General features: G+C 45.8%; 1 protein-coding gene across 5 annotated transcripts in view; it reads right to left on the bottom strand.

Annotated features, from left to right (window-relative positions):
• Positions 1 to 16815, bottom strand: part of TMOD1 (tropomodulin 1) — a 94811-nt gene that overhangs the window by 13055 nt on the left and 64941 nt on the right. For all 5 annotated transcript variants that reach the window (XM_070375600.1, XM_070375595.1, XM_070375596.1 and 2 more), the window contains 2 exons: positions 15920 to 16027; positions 9859 to 10002 (listed from right to left, as the gene is read on the bottom strand). In XM_070375600.1, the coding sequence (XP_070231701.1) occupies positions 9859 to 10002; positions 15920 to 16027 (252 nt within the window). The remainder of the gene's footprint in view (positions 1 to 9858; positions 10003 to 15919; positions 16028 to 16815) is intronic.

Genomic DNA, 16815 nt, shown 5'->3' with positions numbered 1-16815 from the left:
TGATTTTTTAAAAAATTTAACTAAATAAAATGTATATGGAATCTAAAAAAATACAAATGAATATATATAGTAAAAATAGAAACAGGTTCACAGATATAGAAAACAAACTATTGGTTACCAGCAGGGATAGAGAAGTGGGGAGTGGCAGTATACAGATAGGGGATTAAGAGCTACAAACCACCACATATAAAATAGATAAGCAACAAGGACATCTTGTAGAGCATAAGGAATTATAGACATTATCTTGTAATAACTTATAATGGAGTATAATCTATAAAAATACTGAATCACAGTACATCTGAAACTATAATATTGTAAAGCAACTATACTTCAATTAAAAGTTAAATAAAATTTAAAATTCAGTTCCTCAGTTGCATTCAAGTGTGCAAGAGCCAGTGGCTAGAGGTTTCCATATTGGTGCAGATACAGAACACTTCCATCAACACAAAATTCTGTTGGATGGTTGCTAACCTAGACCGTGAGCCCTTAGGGAGCACATAATACCCTATCTCTAGGGCAAGGGCAAGGCATTGAACTGAATGGAAAAAATAGGAATATGATCAGTGCACAGCAACTTGGGGAGGCTGAGAAGATACATCAGCCCAATATCCAAAAGGACAAGTGTGGAACTGCAGTTGAGACTCTCGATAAAGAACTCCTTCCAGGTATCCTGAGTTCACCGGAGCTTGTGTGGGTTCAGACAGAGCCGGAACTGCTGACTAGGGCGGGCAGAGGGAGGATGGTAAGATTCCACCAGCCCATCTGGCAAGGCTTCTGATAGTGCTGGGAAGAGCTCAGGCCTGTCCTCGAAGGACCCAGCACAGTCCTGGGCTCTGGCCAGCTTGGTCTGGCAGATGATACAGACTGCGACCCCAGTAAGGAACTGGCATGTCCCCCACCCACCCCACTAAGCAGGAAGCCTGGTCTCTCCTTGCTGTCACTTGTCAGGCAAGCTCTGCTAGAAAGCAAGATGGACTAGTCTTAAAAGCACCAGTATCCCGAGTGGAGGGACTGCCAATGACTGCAGGGGCCGCTTCGCAAAGCTGACACATCGTGCCGCCTGGTCTAGAGCACAAAGCACTCAGATGCAAACTGCCCCATTCGACTGCCCTCCATCCCTGGGAGGTCAGCAGCCCTGGACTTGGGGATGAGTAAACTGAGCCCGTGTGTATATGGAAGCCAGGCTGTGCTTCCTCTGCTTAAATGAGAGCCAAGGCTAGAGCTGAAGCTGGAGCTGGAAGGACTTCAGAGGATGCTCCAGCACCACCTTCTCCGACAGCCCTGGAATACATGCAGACATGTCAGGTGTGTGCCAGAGGGAACATTAGATAATCACAGCCTGTCTGCCTGGAGTGTTAATCTCTGACCCAAACTACATTTTTACATTAAAATAGAAAATGTGCATACATCTTAAGAAGCTTCCTACTTACTACCTTCTCAAGCCCTTCCTTTCTCCAGGGACTCTGAGACTAGAAGAACATCAATCACTTCATAGATGAGAGAGGGGGCCTTGCAGACAGAGTCAGGACTAAAACTCTGGTCTCTTATTATCTAGTGATCATTGTGTCCTAGGCATGGCATAAGCACTTTACATAAGCTAAGTCAATTTCTCTTCCCTATAAACCAATGGAATATGTAGTATTCTTAAAACTTTCATCTTATAAACAAGAGACATGATAAGCAGATATTAAGAAATTTCCCTCCAATCACAGAGCTAGTCAGTTGCAGAAAGGATTTGCACAGTGTACTCCAGAGCCTGTGCTAGTTCCCACTTCAGTCGAGTGCCTCTGAAAGAGCTCAGAAGGGAGACTTGGCTCGGCGTGCAGATTGCCATCTAACCATCAACAGTGGCTGGCGAGGTAGTGGACTGCTCGTCCCTGGAGGTGTGTGAAGAGATGGCAGACTGCATCCTGTAAGGGTCTCCTAGATGTTGCTGGGGGAGGCTTAGGCTCCGTGACCTTTAAGGCCTCCAGAGCCTGCATTGAGTCTATCACTAGCTTGCTTGGGATGGCATAACAAATTAAGACGTGACCTTGACAGTGTGTATAAGACACTTAGGAGCCTCTTGTGGGGAGACTGAAGTGGAGCAGCAGACTCTGGCAGTAGGGCCAGGGAGAGGAGGTCGGGAAGAACTTTTGCCCCACTTCAGACATGCTTGAAAACTAAATCACTTGTGAGTAAATATTATCTCATTATTAACAATTCTAATAATGATACTAAAGCAGATGGAGTAAATTAAAAGTCTCCCTTCACATCATTTATCGTCCTACCCGCTTTCCACAGAAGAAACCACCATGGCCAACAGGATGTGTTCCTATGGATTTTTTTTTTTCTATGCAATATGTAACAAAAATAGACAGATTTTTCTTATTTTTCATTTTTTCCCTTAATGGATTCATACTGTACTTATTGTTCTGTAACTTATCTTTTTCATTTAATGTTTTCTGGAATCTTTCCAGGTCAGCACATGGAGAACTACCTCATTCCTTCTAACTGCTTCATGGGATGCCCTAGTCGAGACAGATAATTTCATTTGCTTCCAGTTTTCCGTGTCATACACAATGCAGGAGTGGGCTTTGCTGGAGAGGTAGGAGTATTCTTCAGGCTGGATGTGGAGATATAGTATTGGTGGGTTAAAATGACAGGCATATTTTGAATTAAATGTGTGACTGCCCTCCCCAAAGGACACGAACACTGATGTGCCCTTCAGGAGTGTATGACACCTCTTGCTCCCTCAGCCTTTACTCTGACCATGTATTATCAATCTGAGGAGAAGATGATCAGATTCACTACTTAATGAAACCATCCAACAACTCAGGTGCAACTGAGCTGTGACCTGGAGCTGGACAGAGGTGCCATGGACACCGAGAAGCTCACTTGATACATTTCATGGGGCCAGTTTTGGCCTTTTCTTTAATCCAGAAAATATGGACAACTGAGAACACTTGAAAAAAACAACAGAAAGGAGCCTTGGGAATTATCTAATCCAACTTCAGAGTCCCAAATCCTGGCTAATATTAACATTTCCTCCTTTATTACAGCTGCCAGATTGTTCTGTTCCACTTACACACTCCCCTGGGGATGGGAGTACACAACTCTGAGTTGCCTGCTCTATCCTTGGGTTGCTCTGCTGGTTAGAAAGGCCTTTCTGGTCAAACGGCAGCAATGAAAAAGGATAGAAATGATTCTCACTCTGCTGATTAAAACATGCCTGCAGGACTGCCCCAGTGGTCCAGTGGTTAAGAATTAGCCCGCCAATGCAGGGGACATGGGTTTGATCCCTGGTCTGGGAAGATCCCACATGCTGCAGAGCAACAAAGCCCATGCACTGCAACTACTGAGCCAGGGCTCTCTACAGCCTGTGCTCCACAATAAGAGAAGACACTGAGATGAGAAGCCCACACACCACAGTCCACAATAAGACAAGACACTGCGATGAGAAGCCCACACACCACAGTAAAGAGAAGCCCGAGTGCAGCAACAAAGACCCAATGCAGCCAAAAAAAAAAAGCCTGCAATTCTTTGACACTCCTCCCTTCAAAAGGTAGAGCCTAATTCCTCTCCCCTTGAGGGTGGCTTTGCTTAGTGACTCATTTCTAACAGACAGAACATGGCAGAAGTGACTGTGTAACTTCCAAGGTTGGCTCATAAAAGGCATTTTTGGCTTAGCTTCCTTCTTTCTCTGCCTTGGATCACTAGCTCAGGGAGAAGTTAGCTGCCATACCATGAGGACACTCAAGCAGCCCTATGGAGAGGTCCACATGGCAAGTAGCTGAGGCTTCCTGCCAACAGCCATGGAAGAAGCCACTTGGAAGCAGTTCCTCTAGCATTGGTCAACCCTTCAGACTTGGTCAAGCCTTGACTGTAATCTCATTAGAGATTGGGCTAGATCTATGCAGTCAAATTGCTTCTGGATTCCTGACTCAGAAACTGTGAACTAAATGCATGTTCATGTTGTTTTAAGTGGCTGAGTTTTTGGGGGGAAGGGAGCATACTTTGTTACACAGCTGGAGATAACTGATAGACTCACAGACAGTGTTGACCAAAAAAAGCCAGACACAGAAAGATTCCATTTATATAAAGTTTAAGAACAGGCAAAACTCGTCTCTGATGGCAGGAATTAAAATATTCATGCATTTGCGGGGTGCTGATTGGCAAAGGGGCCTGAGGGAGCCTGCTGGGGTGCTGAAGTGTTCCACATCTTGAACTTGGTGGTGATCACACAGCTACACATAAATTCGTAAATCCACTGAGTCGTCTACTCAAGATGCATTTGCTTCACTATGTATAAGTTAACTTCAATAAAAAATAAACTCAAGTAGGAAAGGAAGAGAGGGAATAAGAGAGGAAAAGAAAGTGGTTAAAAGTTGTTCCTTGCATAAGCTAGAATCTCTCGGATGTCGGTCCTCCCCATCCCACCCTTCCACCACTGACTGGGCCTAATTAACAATAGAAACATCTCCCCCCTTGATTGAGAAAAGACTATATGTCAGATATATGAGGCATAGCCCTATTAGGCGAGTATGAGTATTATTCCCGTTTTACACATAAAGAAACTGAGGCACGGATACAATAAGTGACTTCCCCCCATTACACAGAAAGAACATGACACAGTTGGGACATAGCCAGGACTCGATCCCTTGTTTGACTTCAAATGTCAGAGATTTGAAGCCAGGGAGCCCCTGGGTCAGTCTGTCTCCTGCCTAGCTTTTCCAAACACAGCCTGCAGTGGGGACCTGACATGGTGTGAGATGGTCACTGTCACAAATCTTTATTCTGGTTTATTCTGATCTGCATAGGAAAAGGATTTTCTTTATTATTTTCACTGACTTCATTTCATCTTTCCCTTAGAGTGAGGTAAGTAAAAGAACATAATTGACATTTAGAGGAAGGGACAGTGACACATGCCTGTCCTCTCAAGGAGGCTGAATACTTCCAGACTGAATTACTTCAATGCAAAATGAGACTACAGACTCGAAAACTATGCACAGACGGAGAGCTGCTGCTTAGAAGCTAAAACTATAAGGAACAAAACAAAACACAGTTGGTCTTGCTCTCGTGGTTTTCAAGAGTGTGTTTTCCTTATATCTTGCAAAACCAAAAGTTATATTCAGCCTCATTTAAAAAGCTGCCCTGAGTATGGAATCTAAAATTAATGGGTATCACCATGTGTGAAAACCTTCAGGATCCTATTCTAGCATAGCTTTTGTTTTCTAAATTTATTTCCACTAGGAAAACAATCCAATCTGGAAAAACAAGAAAACATGATCCACTTCCTTTAGCTTCTTTTCAAAATATTAAGCACATTCTCGCTGTCAAATATTGGAATGAAATGCGAGACACCCAGTGAAATCCCCCTAGACTTTGCACATGTCTTCATGTGGAGAGGGAGCCTATTTTCAGGCCTCGTCTCTGCTGAGGGGCAGGGAGAGTGTCCCATGCCCCAAGTGTCCTGGGAAGGGCCTGCTGGAGGGAGCTCTGTGGGAGAGGAGAGTGGCTCAAGAGGGGCAAAGAGCCGCTGCTTGGGACACGGTTGGCTTGGGACGGATGGGCCTGCAGGCACCCCATGTGTCCTGCCTGCCTCCTGGGTGCTGGGAGGGTCTCTCCTGTCTGTTCATTAACACAGCCTGTTTGGAAGCTGGGTGCTTCAGTTCCAGCCCAGTTCTGAGCCTAACTTGATTCGTGACATTGGGCATGTCCCATCCCTTCTCAAATCCTTGGTTTCCCCATCTGCAAAAGGGGGGCTGGACTAGGCATGTCTCAGCGCTCTCAGCGGCAGTCAGACCCCTGCCCCTCCCCCCATGCTCAGGCTCACTACTGTACCAGGGTGACTCCAGGCAGCAAGAGCATGGAAGTAAAAGAGAGCCTGGCTGAGTCAACAAGCAGCCTCAGAGTCCTATCCTGAGTCCATGTCCTGAACCAGCCTGTGAGGCTCTGTGTCACCCTGGGCAGAACTCCCCGAGTCCGTCTCCTTGGCCGAATAAGGAGAAGGGAGGACTCTGACACAGGTTACGGGCGCAGGGCTGAGGAGAAAGCTGTGGCCTCTGGGGACCTCGGTGACTAACGAGAACGAGGAATAAATCCAGCGCCACTCATCACCTCCTCTTGGCCACATGCCCCCAGAGCCCATGCCTCCCGGGGCACTGAGAGAGGTATGGATGGCCTTCCCCTAGCCTAAGCCAGCAGAGCCCCCTCCTCGAGTCCTGTTTCAGCCCCCCACCTCCCCCACCAGGTCTCAGTCCAGTCTCTAGACTCAGGCTCCCAGGAGTACCTCCTCACAGGCACCCTGAATGTGGGTAGTCAAAGCCCCCTCTGGTCTCCAAGCCCTGATGCCCTCTTCCTGCCCCCAACCCTCTCCCATCCAGCCGGGAACCATCTTATGACAGCCCACAGGCCACTTCCCTTCGAACTACTCACTCCCAGCCCTTTGGGCTCCCCTCAGCTCCTTTCTGGCTTTCCTCAGGCGGTCCCATTAGTTGATTCTGAATTGACTCTACAGCTGTCCTCTCTCCTTCTCTTTGTTCATGTGGTTCCCTACACCGGGGATGCCATGGCCTCCACTTAACCCTCTGACATACTTCCACCCTAGAGTTTATCTCAAATTCCGCCTCCTCCAAGAAGCCCTCCTTGATGCCTGCTCCTGACTGAAAATTTTCCCCACAGTACCCCACTGTGTGTGGCTTGCTAGAGCACCTGGCTGAATGATCAACTATACACATGTCAGTCATCTCATCCAGTGTGGAATCTCAAGAGGACAGAGCCAGTATTCACACACAGAGCCCCGTACAGCTCTGGGTACAGCAGGCACTTACTAAACCCTGAGATAAAACAAAGGGAGACACTCCTAGGATGAGGTGGGAGCAGGTGGTGACCAGTGCTCTGGCCTGGCACCAAGGGAAAGGGACAGCTGAGAAGAACTAAGACCTGCACAAAACTACAGTAGATTCAAGAACCCAGACAGGCACAGTTCATGGACTTTAGCGTCACATAGACCTGGATTCTAACCTTGCCTCTCTTACTTCCTGTATGACCTCAGGCAGGTTACATAGCCTGCCTGGGCCTCAGTTTCCTCATCCACAATACTAGGATAGGCTGTGACATCCATCCAGCAAGTCTTTGCCAGCCTTAAATGAGATAATGGATACATGGTACCTGCTCAGTACATTAACTCTTAGAATAATGTGTGAACTCCCTAGGTCACCTTCAGAGTAAATATAAAAGTGAACAACTTCATAGTATTCATCTCTTAGCTCCTTAGAAGTAGAGATTCTCATTATCCCCATTTTACAAATGAGGAAACTGAGGCTCAGGGAAGTGGATAGCCTTGCATGGATGTTTAGCCGGGCTGAGGGTGATGGTCAGCATGGGCTCTGTCTTTGGGGGGAAGCACTGGGAGGGGAAGTGGGCAGCTTGCTCCCTGTAAGCTGCCACCAGAATGACCTGAAGCCAGTGCTCTGGGTCATCTTTGGCCGACATTCTGTCCCAGGAATCAGGTTTCAGCTGAGACTCCCTGCCCGGGTAGGCCTGGTATCACATGAGTAGCCAATCCCAGGGCTTGGCCTAAGGCTACTGCCAGGCATGTTACATGCCTTTGTTCCATCTCATCTGCCCCCTCTGCCTGCAATAAAGCAGGGTCAGCAATGGAAGAAAGGATGGAAGCAATGGGGGCTGGGAATGGGTGCTACAGCAGCAGGCTACTGGCATGTGAGAGATGGAAAGAATTTAATGCAGCAAGTTCACATGACACGGCTGCTGCAGGCTCATATGGCCTCTCTTTATGAATTAGAGAAAAGTGCCTTCTCTGGATGAATAAAGTCCTGTATGAAGTTTTAAAGAGTAGATTATGAGTTGGGTTTTGTCCCCTGTCTCCTCATTGTACAGTGGACAACATATACAACCATCCAGCGCAGCCCTGTTTATCAAGTGCCACTGCGGGACCAAGTTCTGAACTGCGTATTGGGATATGGAGATGACTTAGACACAGCCCCCACTTCTGAGAAGTTCAGAAGGAAGCCAAGGTGCTAGGAGAACCAGGGAAGGAGCTCTTAAACTCTCTCTGTGGGGAGGCTCAGAGGCCCTGTGGCAGGCTGAAGGGAGAAAGCAGTTATATGCTGGCTCTTGTGGGGGGGAAATAAAGGTTGGATTTGTAGTGTTTGCCAACATCCACAGTGTTAATACTCTCACTAGGAGTAACTACCAGTGTGCCATCACTCAAGTGGAGTTGGGAAGGGATATATGTACAGTTAGCTCCAGCAAGGTGGTTCAGGCTGGCTCTAGAACCACTGGGAGAAGGAGAGACTACAACCAAATCCAGAAGGAAGAGGAGGATTTCTCTAGGCAGAGAAGGGGTCAGGGCAGGGGAGGACGTTCCTGGGGAGAGAAAAGAATAGCTCTAAGTCATGGAGCCGTAAGAGTAAGTAGGGAGCAAACTGTGAAGAGTTGTGAAGGTTTAAGATTGGGAGAAGTGTTAGTCTCTCAGTCATGTCCGATTCTTTTTGACGCCATGAACTATATAGTTCACCAGGCTCCTCTGTCCATGGAATTCTCCAGGCTAGAATACTGGAATGGGTAGCCATTCTCTTCACCAGGGGATCTGCCCAACCCAGGGATCGAACCTGGGTATCCCACATTGCAGGCAGATTCTTTATCATCTGAGCCACCAGGGAAGGGACCGCCAAAGTCTTCTGGAAGCTGGTGATGCTTAACCTCTTGACACAGGTTACCTGCCTATATGAGTCATTAAGCTGTGGATTTAACTTCTATGCACTTTTCTATATATTTGTATAATTTTTTTAATGAGGATAAAAAGTAGAGATAATCTCATTCAGGGACAACCACTGTACACAATTTTGTTCTATTTCATCCAATCTTTTTCCTATACACACATTTATATGACCATTCAGCAAACATTTTCATGTAGGGAAAAAAAGCAAGTTCTCTATCAAACCATAAAGAAGAAAGCATTTTAGCACTAGAAGCGACATGGTATACTGGAAAAGAGTGGGTTTCAGAGTCAGAGACCTGCATTCAAATCCTGCTTCTGAAAGTTCTCAGGGCTGCTTGGCAGCCCTGAGAAAGCTGCTAGCCTTCAGCTTCTCTGAGCCGTTTTGTTTTCTGAAAACTGAGACCGATAATACTCACATCCTGCAGGGCAGTTGGGAAGATCAGAGATGATGTGTATAAGGTACACAGCACATAGCCTGGCCCACAGGGAACCCTCAACATGTGCAACAGACATGATACTGTTATTAGTATCATCTTAGAAAGTTAGAACTGAAATGGTTGCCCTGAAGATAAATGACTGAACTACGGAAGTTATAGAGAAATGATAACCCTGTAAGGAAAAAGGCAAACTAGAATTTGCCCAGGGAATAACCTTGATGGTATTCAAAAGCCCACTGAGTGGTGTAGGGGGGTGATGGATAAAAATGGTGTTGTTTTGCCTAGTGAGGAAGGCTCCAGTGGTTTATAAGATCTGTGCATCAGATATACCCTGTATGCAGCAGAGAACAGAATTAAACTCAACAAACAGGACTTATAGGGAGCTGACTTCTACTGGATATAAGGAAGGATATTCTCACTAAAAATGAAAGGGGTGATCTCAATAAAAAGTGAGCCTCCCATCATTAGGGGTCCCCAAGCAGAAGCTGGTGGAGCACTTGGTGGGAATGATGAAGAAGGAACTGTGAGCATGTAGAGGGTATGGACTGGATGACCTTGGAGGTCTCTTTAAAGCTGGGCTCTGGAGCTTTCATAAGCAGCAGCATCTGCTCTGTCCAGTCCATACAGCAGCAAATGAACAAGTGCAGAAGTGCAAGCATCAAGTGAAGGACACAAGGAGGCCCTTGCCCATCTCACCTGGTTATCGATCTTCAGTTCCACCAGAGAAGTGTTGTACGGAAGTGCTTCCACTAAGCGCAGGATCCCGGCTCCGGAAATGAAGTTCGATTCCACGTTCAGTGTCTTCAACACCTTGTTCACCTTGAGCATCTCGGCAAGGGCCTTGGACCATAGGAGAAAAGGTAGGGTACCGTGAATTACCTGATCAAGGCTGGAACCCCTGTGGGTAGAACCTAAAATACTGAGGGAGCCTTGCTGGGAGTGAGAGTCCCTCAGACACAGTCAGGGACCAGGAAGAAGATCTCAACTTCTTTCACCAAGCACCATTCTGTGTCTCTCCTCCCCTCTGGCTTGCTGTGGCTCCAAACCCCAGCTGGAGAGTTTCAGCTCCTTAACCTGCATCCAAATCTTCTATTACCTGGTTCCCTTGCCCTGATCAGCCTCAACTCCAGCTACCCTCTTGTTGGTGCTACTCTCAGTTCCCCCTGGCACCCAGCGCTCTCCCTCTGCTCTGCCTTTCCTCATCCTTCCCTACCACCTGGAATGCCCTTCCTTTCTGCTTCACTCATTGAAACCCTGTCCATCCTTCCAGGCCATTCTAATGCCCCTTTCTCTAAGAGTCTTTCCCCCTAGCTTGCTGTGCCTGCCTTCTTGAACCTCACAGACTTTATCCATAACCTCCCTCATGGAACTTGTGTTCCTGTGTTTAGAGTTGTTTTTATAGAGGTTTTGTCTCCTCCATTAGCCTATATACTCTTGGTGGGCTGTTGGTGCACCTCGTTCACCCCAAGGGAACCTCCCACCCATACAGTGCTCAGCACATAGTAGGTCCTCAGTCACTGGTCACTGGACTACTGGAGTTCCAAGTTCCCTATATGCTTTCAACTTGTCTTTTCTGTGTCCCTGTTGGAATTCCATGGAGTTGTCATTCTCTTTGAACAGCAGAGAGGGGAGCCTGGGAAGCCATCCCACTGGGCAAGTGACCAGGGCAAATCGGAAGACAGGAGCTCGGATGGCCCCAGCATGTTGGAGGACTTCAGCCAGGGGGTGTAGATGACAATCAGAGCCTCTGGAGGAAATGAAGTAATTAGCAGGTGGTGGAAACGATGTGTCATGGTGGAAAGGAGACACCAGCAGCTGATGAGCCAGGATGTAAGATCAGTGGGTCCTGGTTGTCTGAAATGACGATCTGGTCCAGGAATGCCCGTCCCACTGGCCCTGCCTGCTGAAGCCTTCACAAGGCTCAGCTCCTAGGATGCCTTCAGAGCCCAAATCCTCAGCTCCCCTGCTTTCGTGTGCCCCGGGATGACATGTCAGCTTCCTCTCCAACCCTGCGTAGGCTGGACCCTCCTGAGGGGATGGACCCAATCTGTGCCCACCCACAGCATCCCTCTTGCTCCCCAGGAAAGGTGTGGCCTGATAATCAAAATACTTGACAGCCAGTATGTAAGTATAGCAGGCTGATCCAAGTCGACATACTAGTGACTGAGCTGGTCCTATAGGCAGTGTCATACCAGGTGTCAACTCTGTCTGCTGGACCAGAGTAAAGAAATGGGCAGGAGAAGAGCTGTGGCAGGCAGTGCGGACGCTAATGGAGCTCCGGTAGCTTGTTACCAATTGTCCCAGAAGTATTTTCATCTTCAACAATGGGTATCCTGGTGTGAAGGGTATGACATCAGCTGTTGACCTGGCACAGAGTCAATTCCCTGTAAATATTTGTGGAGCTGAGCTGACTGCCAGCACAGATGGGCTTGGTTTCTGATCCAGTGACAGCAGTGGACACAGCATGTGACTGCCAGCTGTGCTGGAGACATCCTGAGGTCAGAGAACATCTAACCAGAGGTTCTCCACTGGCAGCAGTGAGAGACTATGAGCTATTTCTATCGTTTCGAAAACAACCAAGGAAATGTCCTATGTATTTTAAAAATGAGAAAATAATTGATTGCTATGAATGGACCTCAAAGTAAGGAAATTTATCAGGATAAAGAAGGATAGTATGGGGTCAATTATCCAAGAAGACATACTATCCTTAATGAGAATGTGCCTAATAACAGAGCATCAAACTATATGAGGCAAAAACTAATAGAATTGCAAAGAGAGAGAGAGATGAATCCACTATCATAGCTGCAGACTTCCATACACCTCTATGGATATGGACAGCTCTAGCAGGTCAAAGATCAGGAAAGACATAACTGAACACAACACCACCATCAGTCAGCTAGATATAATTGACATCTATAGACTATTTCATCCAACAAGAGCAGAATACACATTCTTCTCACGCACATTGGAACATTCACCAAAATAGACCGCATTCTGGGCCACAAAACACACTATAACAAATTTAAAGGAACAGAAATCATACAATGTCTGTTCTCAGACCATAATGGAATCAAACTAGAAATTCAATAACAAAAAGATAAGTAGAAAACTCCCCTAATACATGGAGATTAAGCAACACACTTCTAAATAACACATGGATCAAATAAGAAATCTCAACATAAAGTATTTTGAATTATGACTAAGTGGGATATCCCATCACATCAACAAGCTAAAAGAGAAAAATCAGTCATTTCAATAGATGCAAAACAAGCATTTGACAAAATCCAACATCCATGCATGATAAAAAGTCTCAGTAAACTAGGAACAGAGAGCAATTTCCTCAAATTTATAAAGATTATCTACCAAAAAACAAAAAAACAAAAAACCCTACAGTTAACTTCATATTTAGTGGTAAGAAATTTGAAACTATTTCTAAGATTAGGTACAAGGCAAAGATGCCCCCTTTCAACCCTCTTTTCAACACTGTAACAGAAGTTCTGTCCAATGCACTAAGGCAAGAAAAGGAAATAAAAAGCATATAAATTGGGAAGGTGAAATAAAACTGTCTTTGTTTGCAAAGATGAGATGGTTGGATGGCATCACCAATTCGATGGACCTGAGTTTGAGCAGGCTCCAGGAGTTGGTGATGGATGGGGAAGCCTGGCATGCTGTAGTCCATGGGGTTGCAAAGAGTCCGACACAATTCAGTGACTGAACTGCACTTGTTTGCAAATGACATTATTGGTTACACAGAAAATACAAAATAACTAACAAAGAAAACTCCTGGACCTAATAAGCAATTATAGCAAGGTTGTAGGATATGGTTAATAAAGAAAAGTCAGCTGCTTTCCCATAGATAGCAATGAACAAGTGGAATGTAAAATTTAAAGTACAATACCATTTACATTAGCAAACAATTTCATTTCAAACAATGAAATACTTAGGTATAAAGCTAACAAAATATGTATATGATCTATAGGAGCTAAACTATAAAACCCTGTTGTATTAAATCAAAGAAGAACTAAATAAATGGAGATATATTCCCTATTCATGTACAAGAAAACTCAATATTATCAAGATACCAGTTCTTCCCATTTTGATATAGATTCAATGCAATCCCAGTTGAAATCCCAGCAAGTTATTTTGTGGCTATCAACAAAACTTATTGCTACTAAATGGTTAATTGCCATGGCTGGTAGGCTAATTCATGTACCTTTTAACCTGCTATTAGTATTGTAGTAATCATACTGTACTGTTATTCTTTATCTGTCTACATGAACCATTACATTCATGAAAGTGGGAGCTGTGACTATCTTGGTCACAGTTGTATTCTCAGAGCCTAATTCAGTGCTGGACATAAACACTCCATAAATATGCATTGAATATTTTAAAAAAAGGAGTTGATGGCTACTTTATAATAAATACAATTTAATCTAATCAGAGATCAAATTTCCAATATCCGTTGGATCTTAGAAAAAGCAAGATAATTCCAGAAAAACATCTACTTCTGCATTACTGATTACGCTAAAGGCCTTTGACTGTATGGATCACAACAAACTGTGGAAAATTCTGAAAGAGATGGGAATACCAGACCACCTGACCTGCCTCTTGAGAAACCTATATGCAGGTCAGGAAGCAACAGTTAGAACTCGACATGGAACAACAGACTGGATCCAAATAGGAAAAGGAGTACGTCAAGGCTGTATATTGTCACTCTGCTTATTTGACTTATATGCAGAGTACGTCATGAGAAATGCTGGGCTGGATGAAGCACAAACTGGAACCAAGATTACAGGGAGAAATATCAATAACCTCAGATACGCAAATGACACCACTCTTATGGCAGAAAGTGAAGAGAAACTAAAGAGCTCTTGATGAAAGTGAAAAAGGAGAGTGAAAAAGCTGGCTTAAAAACTCAACATTCAGAAAACGAAGATCATGGCATCCAGTCCCATCAGTTCAGTTCAGTTCAGTCGCTCAGTCATGTCCGACTCTTTGCAACCGCATGAACTTCAGCACACCGGGCCTCCCTGTCCATCATCAACTCCCAGAGTTCACCCAAACCCATGTCCATTGAGTCGGTGATGCCATCCAACCATCTCATCCTTTGTCGTCCCCTTCTCCTCCTGCCCTCAATCTTTCCCAGCATCAGGGTCTTTTCCAGTGAGTCAGCTCTTCACATCAGGTGGCCAAAGTACTGGAGTTTCAGCTTCAGCATCAGTCCTTCCAATGAACACCCAGGACTGATCTCCTTTAGGATGGACTGGTTGGCCTTCCTGGAGTCCAAGGGACTCTCAAGAGTCTTCTCCAACACCACAGTTCAAAAGCAGCAATTCTTTGGCGCTCAGCTTTCTTTATAGTCCAACTCCTACATCCATACATGACTGCTAGAAAAACCACAGCCTTGACTAGATGGACCTTTGTCAGCAAAGTAATGTCTCTGCTTTTTAATATGCTGTCTAGGTTGGTCCTAACTTTCCTTCCAAGGAGGAAGAGTCTTTTAATTTTATGGCTGCAGTCACCATCTGTAGTGATTTTGGAGCCCAAAAAAATAAAGTCAGCCACTGTTTCCACTGTTTCCAGTCCCATCACGTCATGGCAAATAGACAGGGAAACAGTGGAAACAGTGACAGGCTTTATTTTTAGGGGCTCCAAAATCACTTCAGATAGTGACTGCAACCATGAAATTAAAAGACGCTTGCTCCTTGGAAGAAAAGCTATGACCAACCTAGACAGCATATTAAAAAGCAGAGATATTACTTTGCTGACAAAGGCCCATCTAGTCAAAGCTATGGTTTCTCCAGTGGACATGTATGGATGTGAGAGTTGGACTATAAAGAAAGCTGAGCACCAAAGAATTGCTGCTTTTGAACTGTGGTGTTGGAGAAGACTCTTGAGAGTCCCTTGGACAGCAAGGAGATCAAACCAGTCAATCCTAAAGGGAATCAGTCCTGAATATTTTTTGGAAAGACTGATGCTGAAGTTGAAACTCCAATACGTTGGCCATCTGATACGAAGAACTGACTGATCGGAAAAGACCCTGATGCTGGGGAAGATTGAAGGCAGGAAGAGAAGGGGATGACAGAGGATGAGATGGTTGGATGGCATCACTGACTCAATGGATATGAGTTTGAGCAGGCTCTGGGAGTTGGTGATGAACAGGGAAGCCTGGCGTGCTGCAGTCCAAGGGGTCACAAAGAGTCAGACATGACTGAGAGACTGAACTGAATGAACTGAATCTAATCAGAATTATTTTTAAGACACAGGAAAGATCAAATAAAATTGATCACTGGCAACCACCAATGAAGACAATAATTTTAGATATGGAGAAACTGAGGACCAGGGAGGGGCAGGCCCTTGTCTACACAAGAGTGGAGACAGAGATCCAACTTTAAGGTCCACGTGACTTGCATTTAAATCTCAACTCCACTTCTCACTTGCTGTGAAACTTTGGACAAAGCAAGTTGTCTGAGCTCCCTCTACCCCACGTTCTTCATCTGTAAAGTGGGGAGCTCTGCACCTCTGGGATCTGGGATGATTGTGGAGATTAACTAGGATAATGTACAGATGGTGCCTGGCTAATGGCTGTTCTGTCCACATTCCCTCTTGGCTCCTAGCCCTGTGTCTTTCACCACATCACACCTCACCACACAGGGTTCTTCATCGGTGGCACATGGCCAGTCCTGAGGCCACAAAGGTCAACTTTCCTGTTTCTATGCCTCCCACTCTCAAGGCAACAGGACAGAAAGGTACATACAAATGCCACAGGGTCATTGCTCCGTGTTCCCACGATGCTGAACTTCTTCACATACGAGTTCTCTTTGAGGGCTTCTGCATACGCCTTCAGAGTGGGTATGGGGATATTCTGCAGAGAGAAAGTCAAGCAGTGATCAGTAGCCCTGCTAGGGGCAGGCAGGGCAGAGAGATGGGACAGTACTTCTCTCATCACCTGATGCAACCTGATGTCCAGCATGTCTCTGACCAAAGAGCTGAATGGGCAGAGGGTTCCTGCTTTGCCCCAGATGGCTGAGATTTGGGGAGAACTTTCTGGTAAACAGATTGAGAAAGTCCTCCCTGAACATTGCAGGTAGCACCTGTAGTTTTCTCTTTGTACACGCAGAGACCGAAGGAGCAGGAAAACATCAAGGCAAAGGTGCAGGAGAGTGTTGTGCCGAGAGCTCAGGCCTGTGGGTGTGTGCAGCAGGCAATGTTTCTGACTTGCTGTGTGACTCTGGGGGAGTCTGCCCCTCTCTGAGTTTGTTTCCGTAAACTAAGGTGGGGCATTGCCCTAGACAATCTTAAAGAGACATCTGTCCCAGAAAGTCTCAGCTCTACCACACATCGGAGGTGCTAGGGAACTTTCATAAAATGCTGATGCTCAGGCCTGCCCTGGACCAATAAAATCAGAATCTCTGTGGGGAGAGGGACTGGGCATTGGCATTTATTATTTTTTTAATCTCAAGTGAATACCACTGACCTAGTCCAACTGCCTCACATGCAGAGGGGAAATGGGCCTGAAAAGGGCGAGCCCTTGCCTGAGGCCCCACAGTGGGCCCTGAGGCCCACTTCTGAGGCCCCTGAGGCTCCAGAAGGCACAGGGCCGTGGCCAGGTCCCTCCATCCCACGCTTCTCTGAGCCCATAGACGTTGCCAG

This window comes from Bos mutus, chromosome 8 (assembly GCF_027580195.1).
Source record: "Bos mutus isolate GX-2022 chromosome 8, NWIPB_WYAK_1.1, whole genome shotgun sequence".
Classification (NCBI taxonomy): Eukaryota; Metazoa; Chordata; class Mammalia; order Artiodactyla; family Bovidae; genus Bos; species Bos mutus.
Note: the sequence above shows the minus strand (reverse complement) of the source record. Positions and strands in the feature narration are given on the sequence as shown.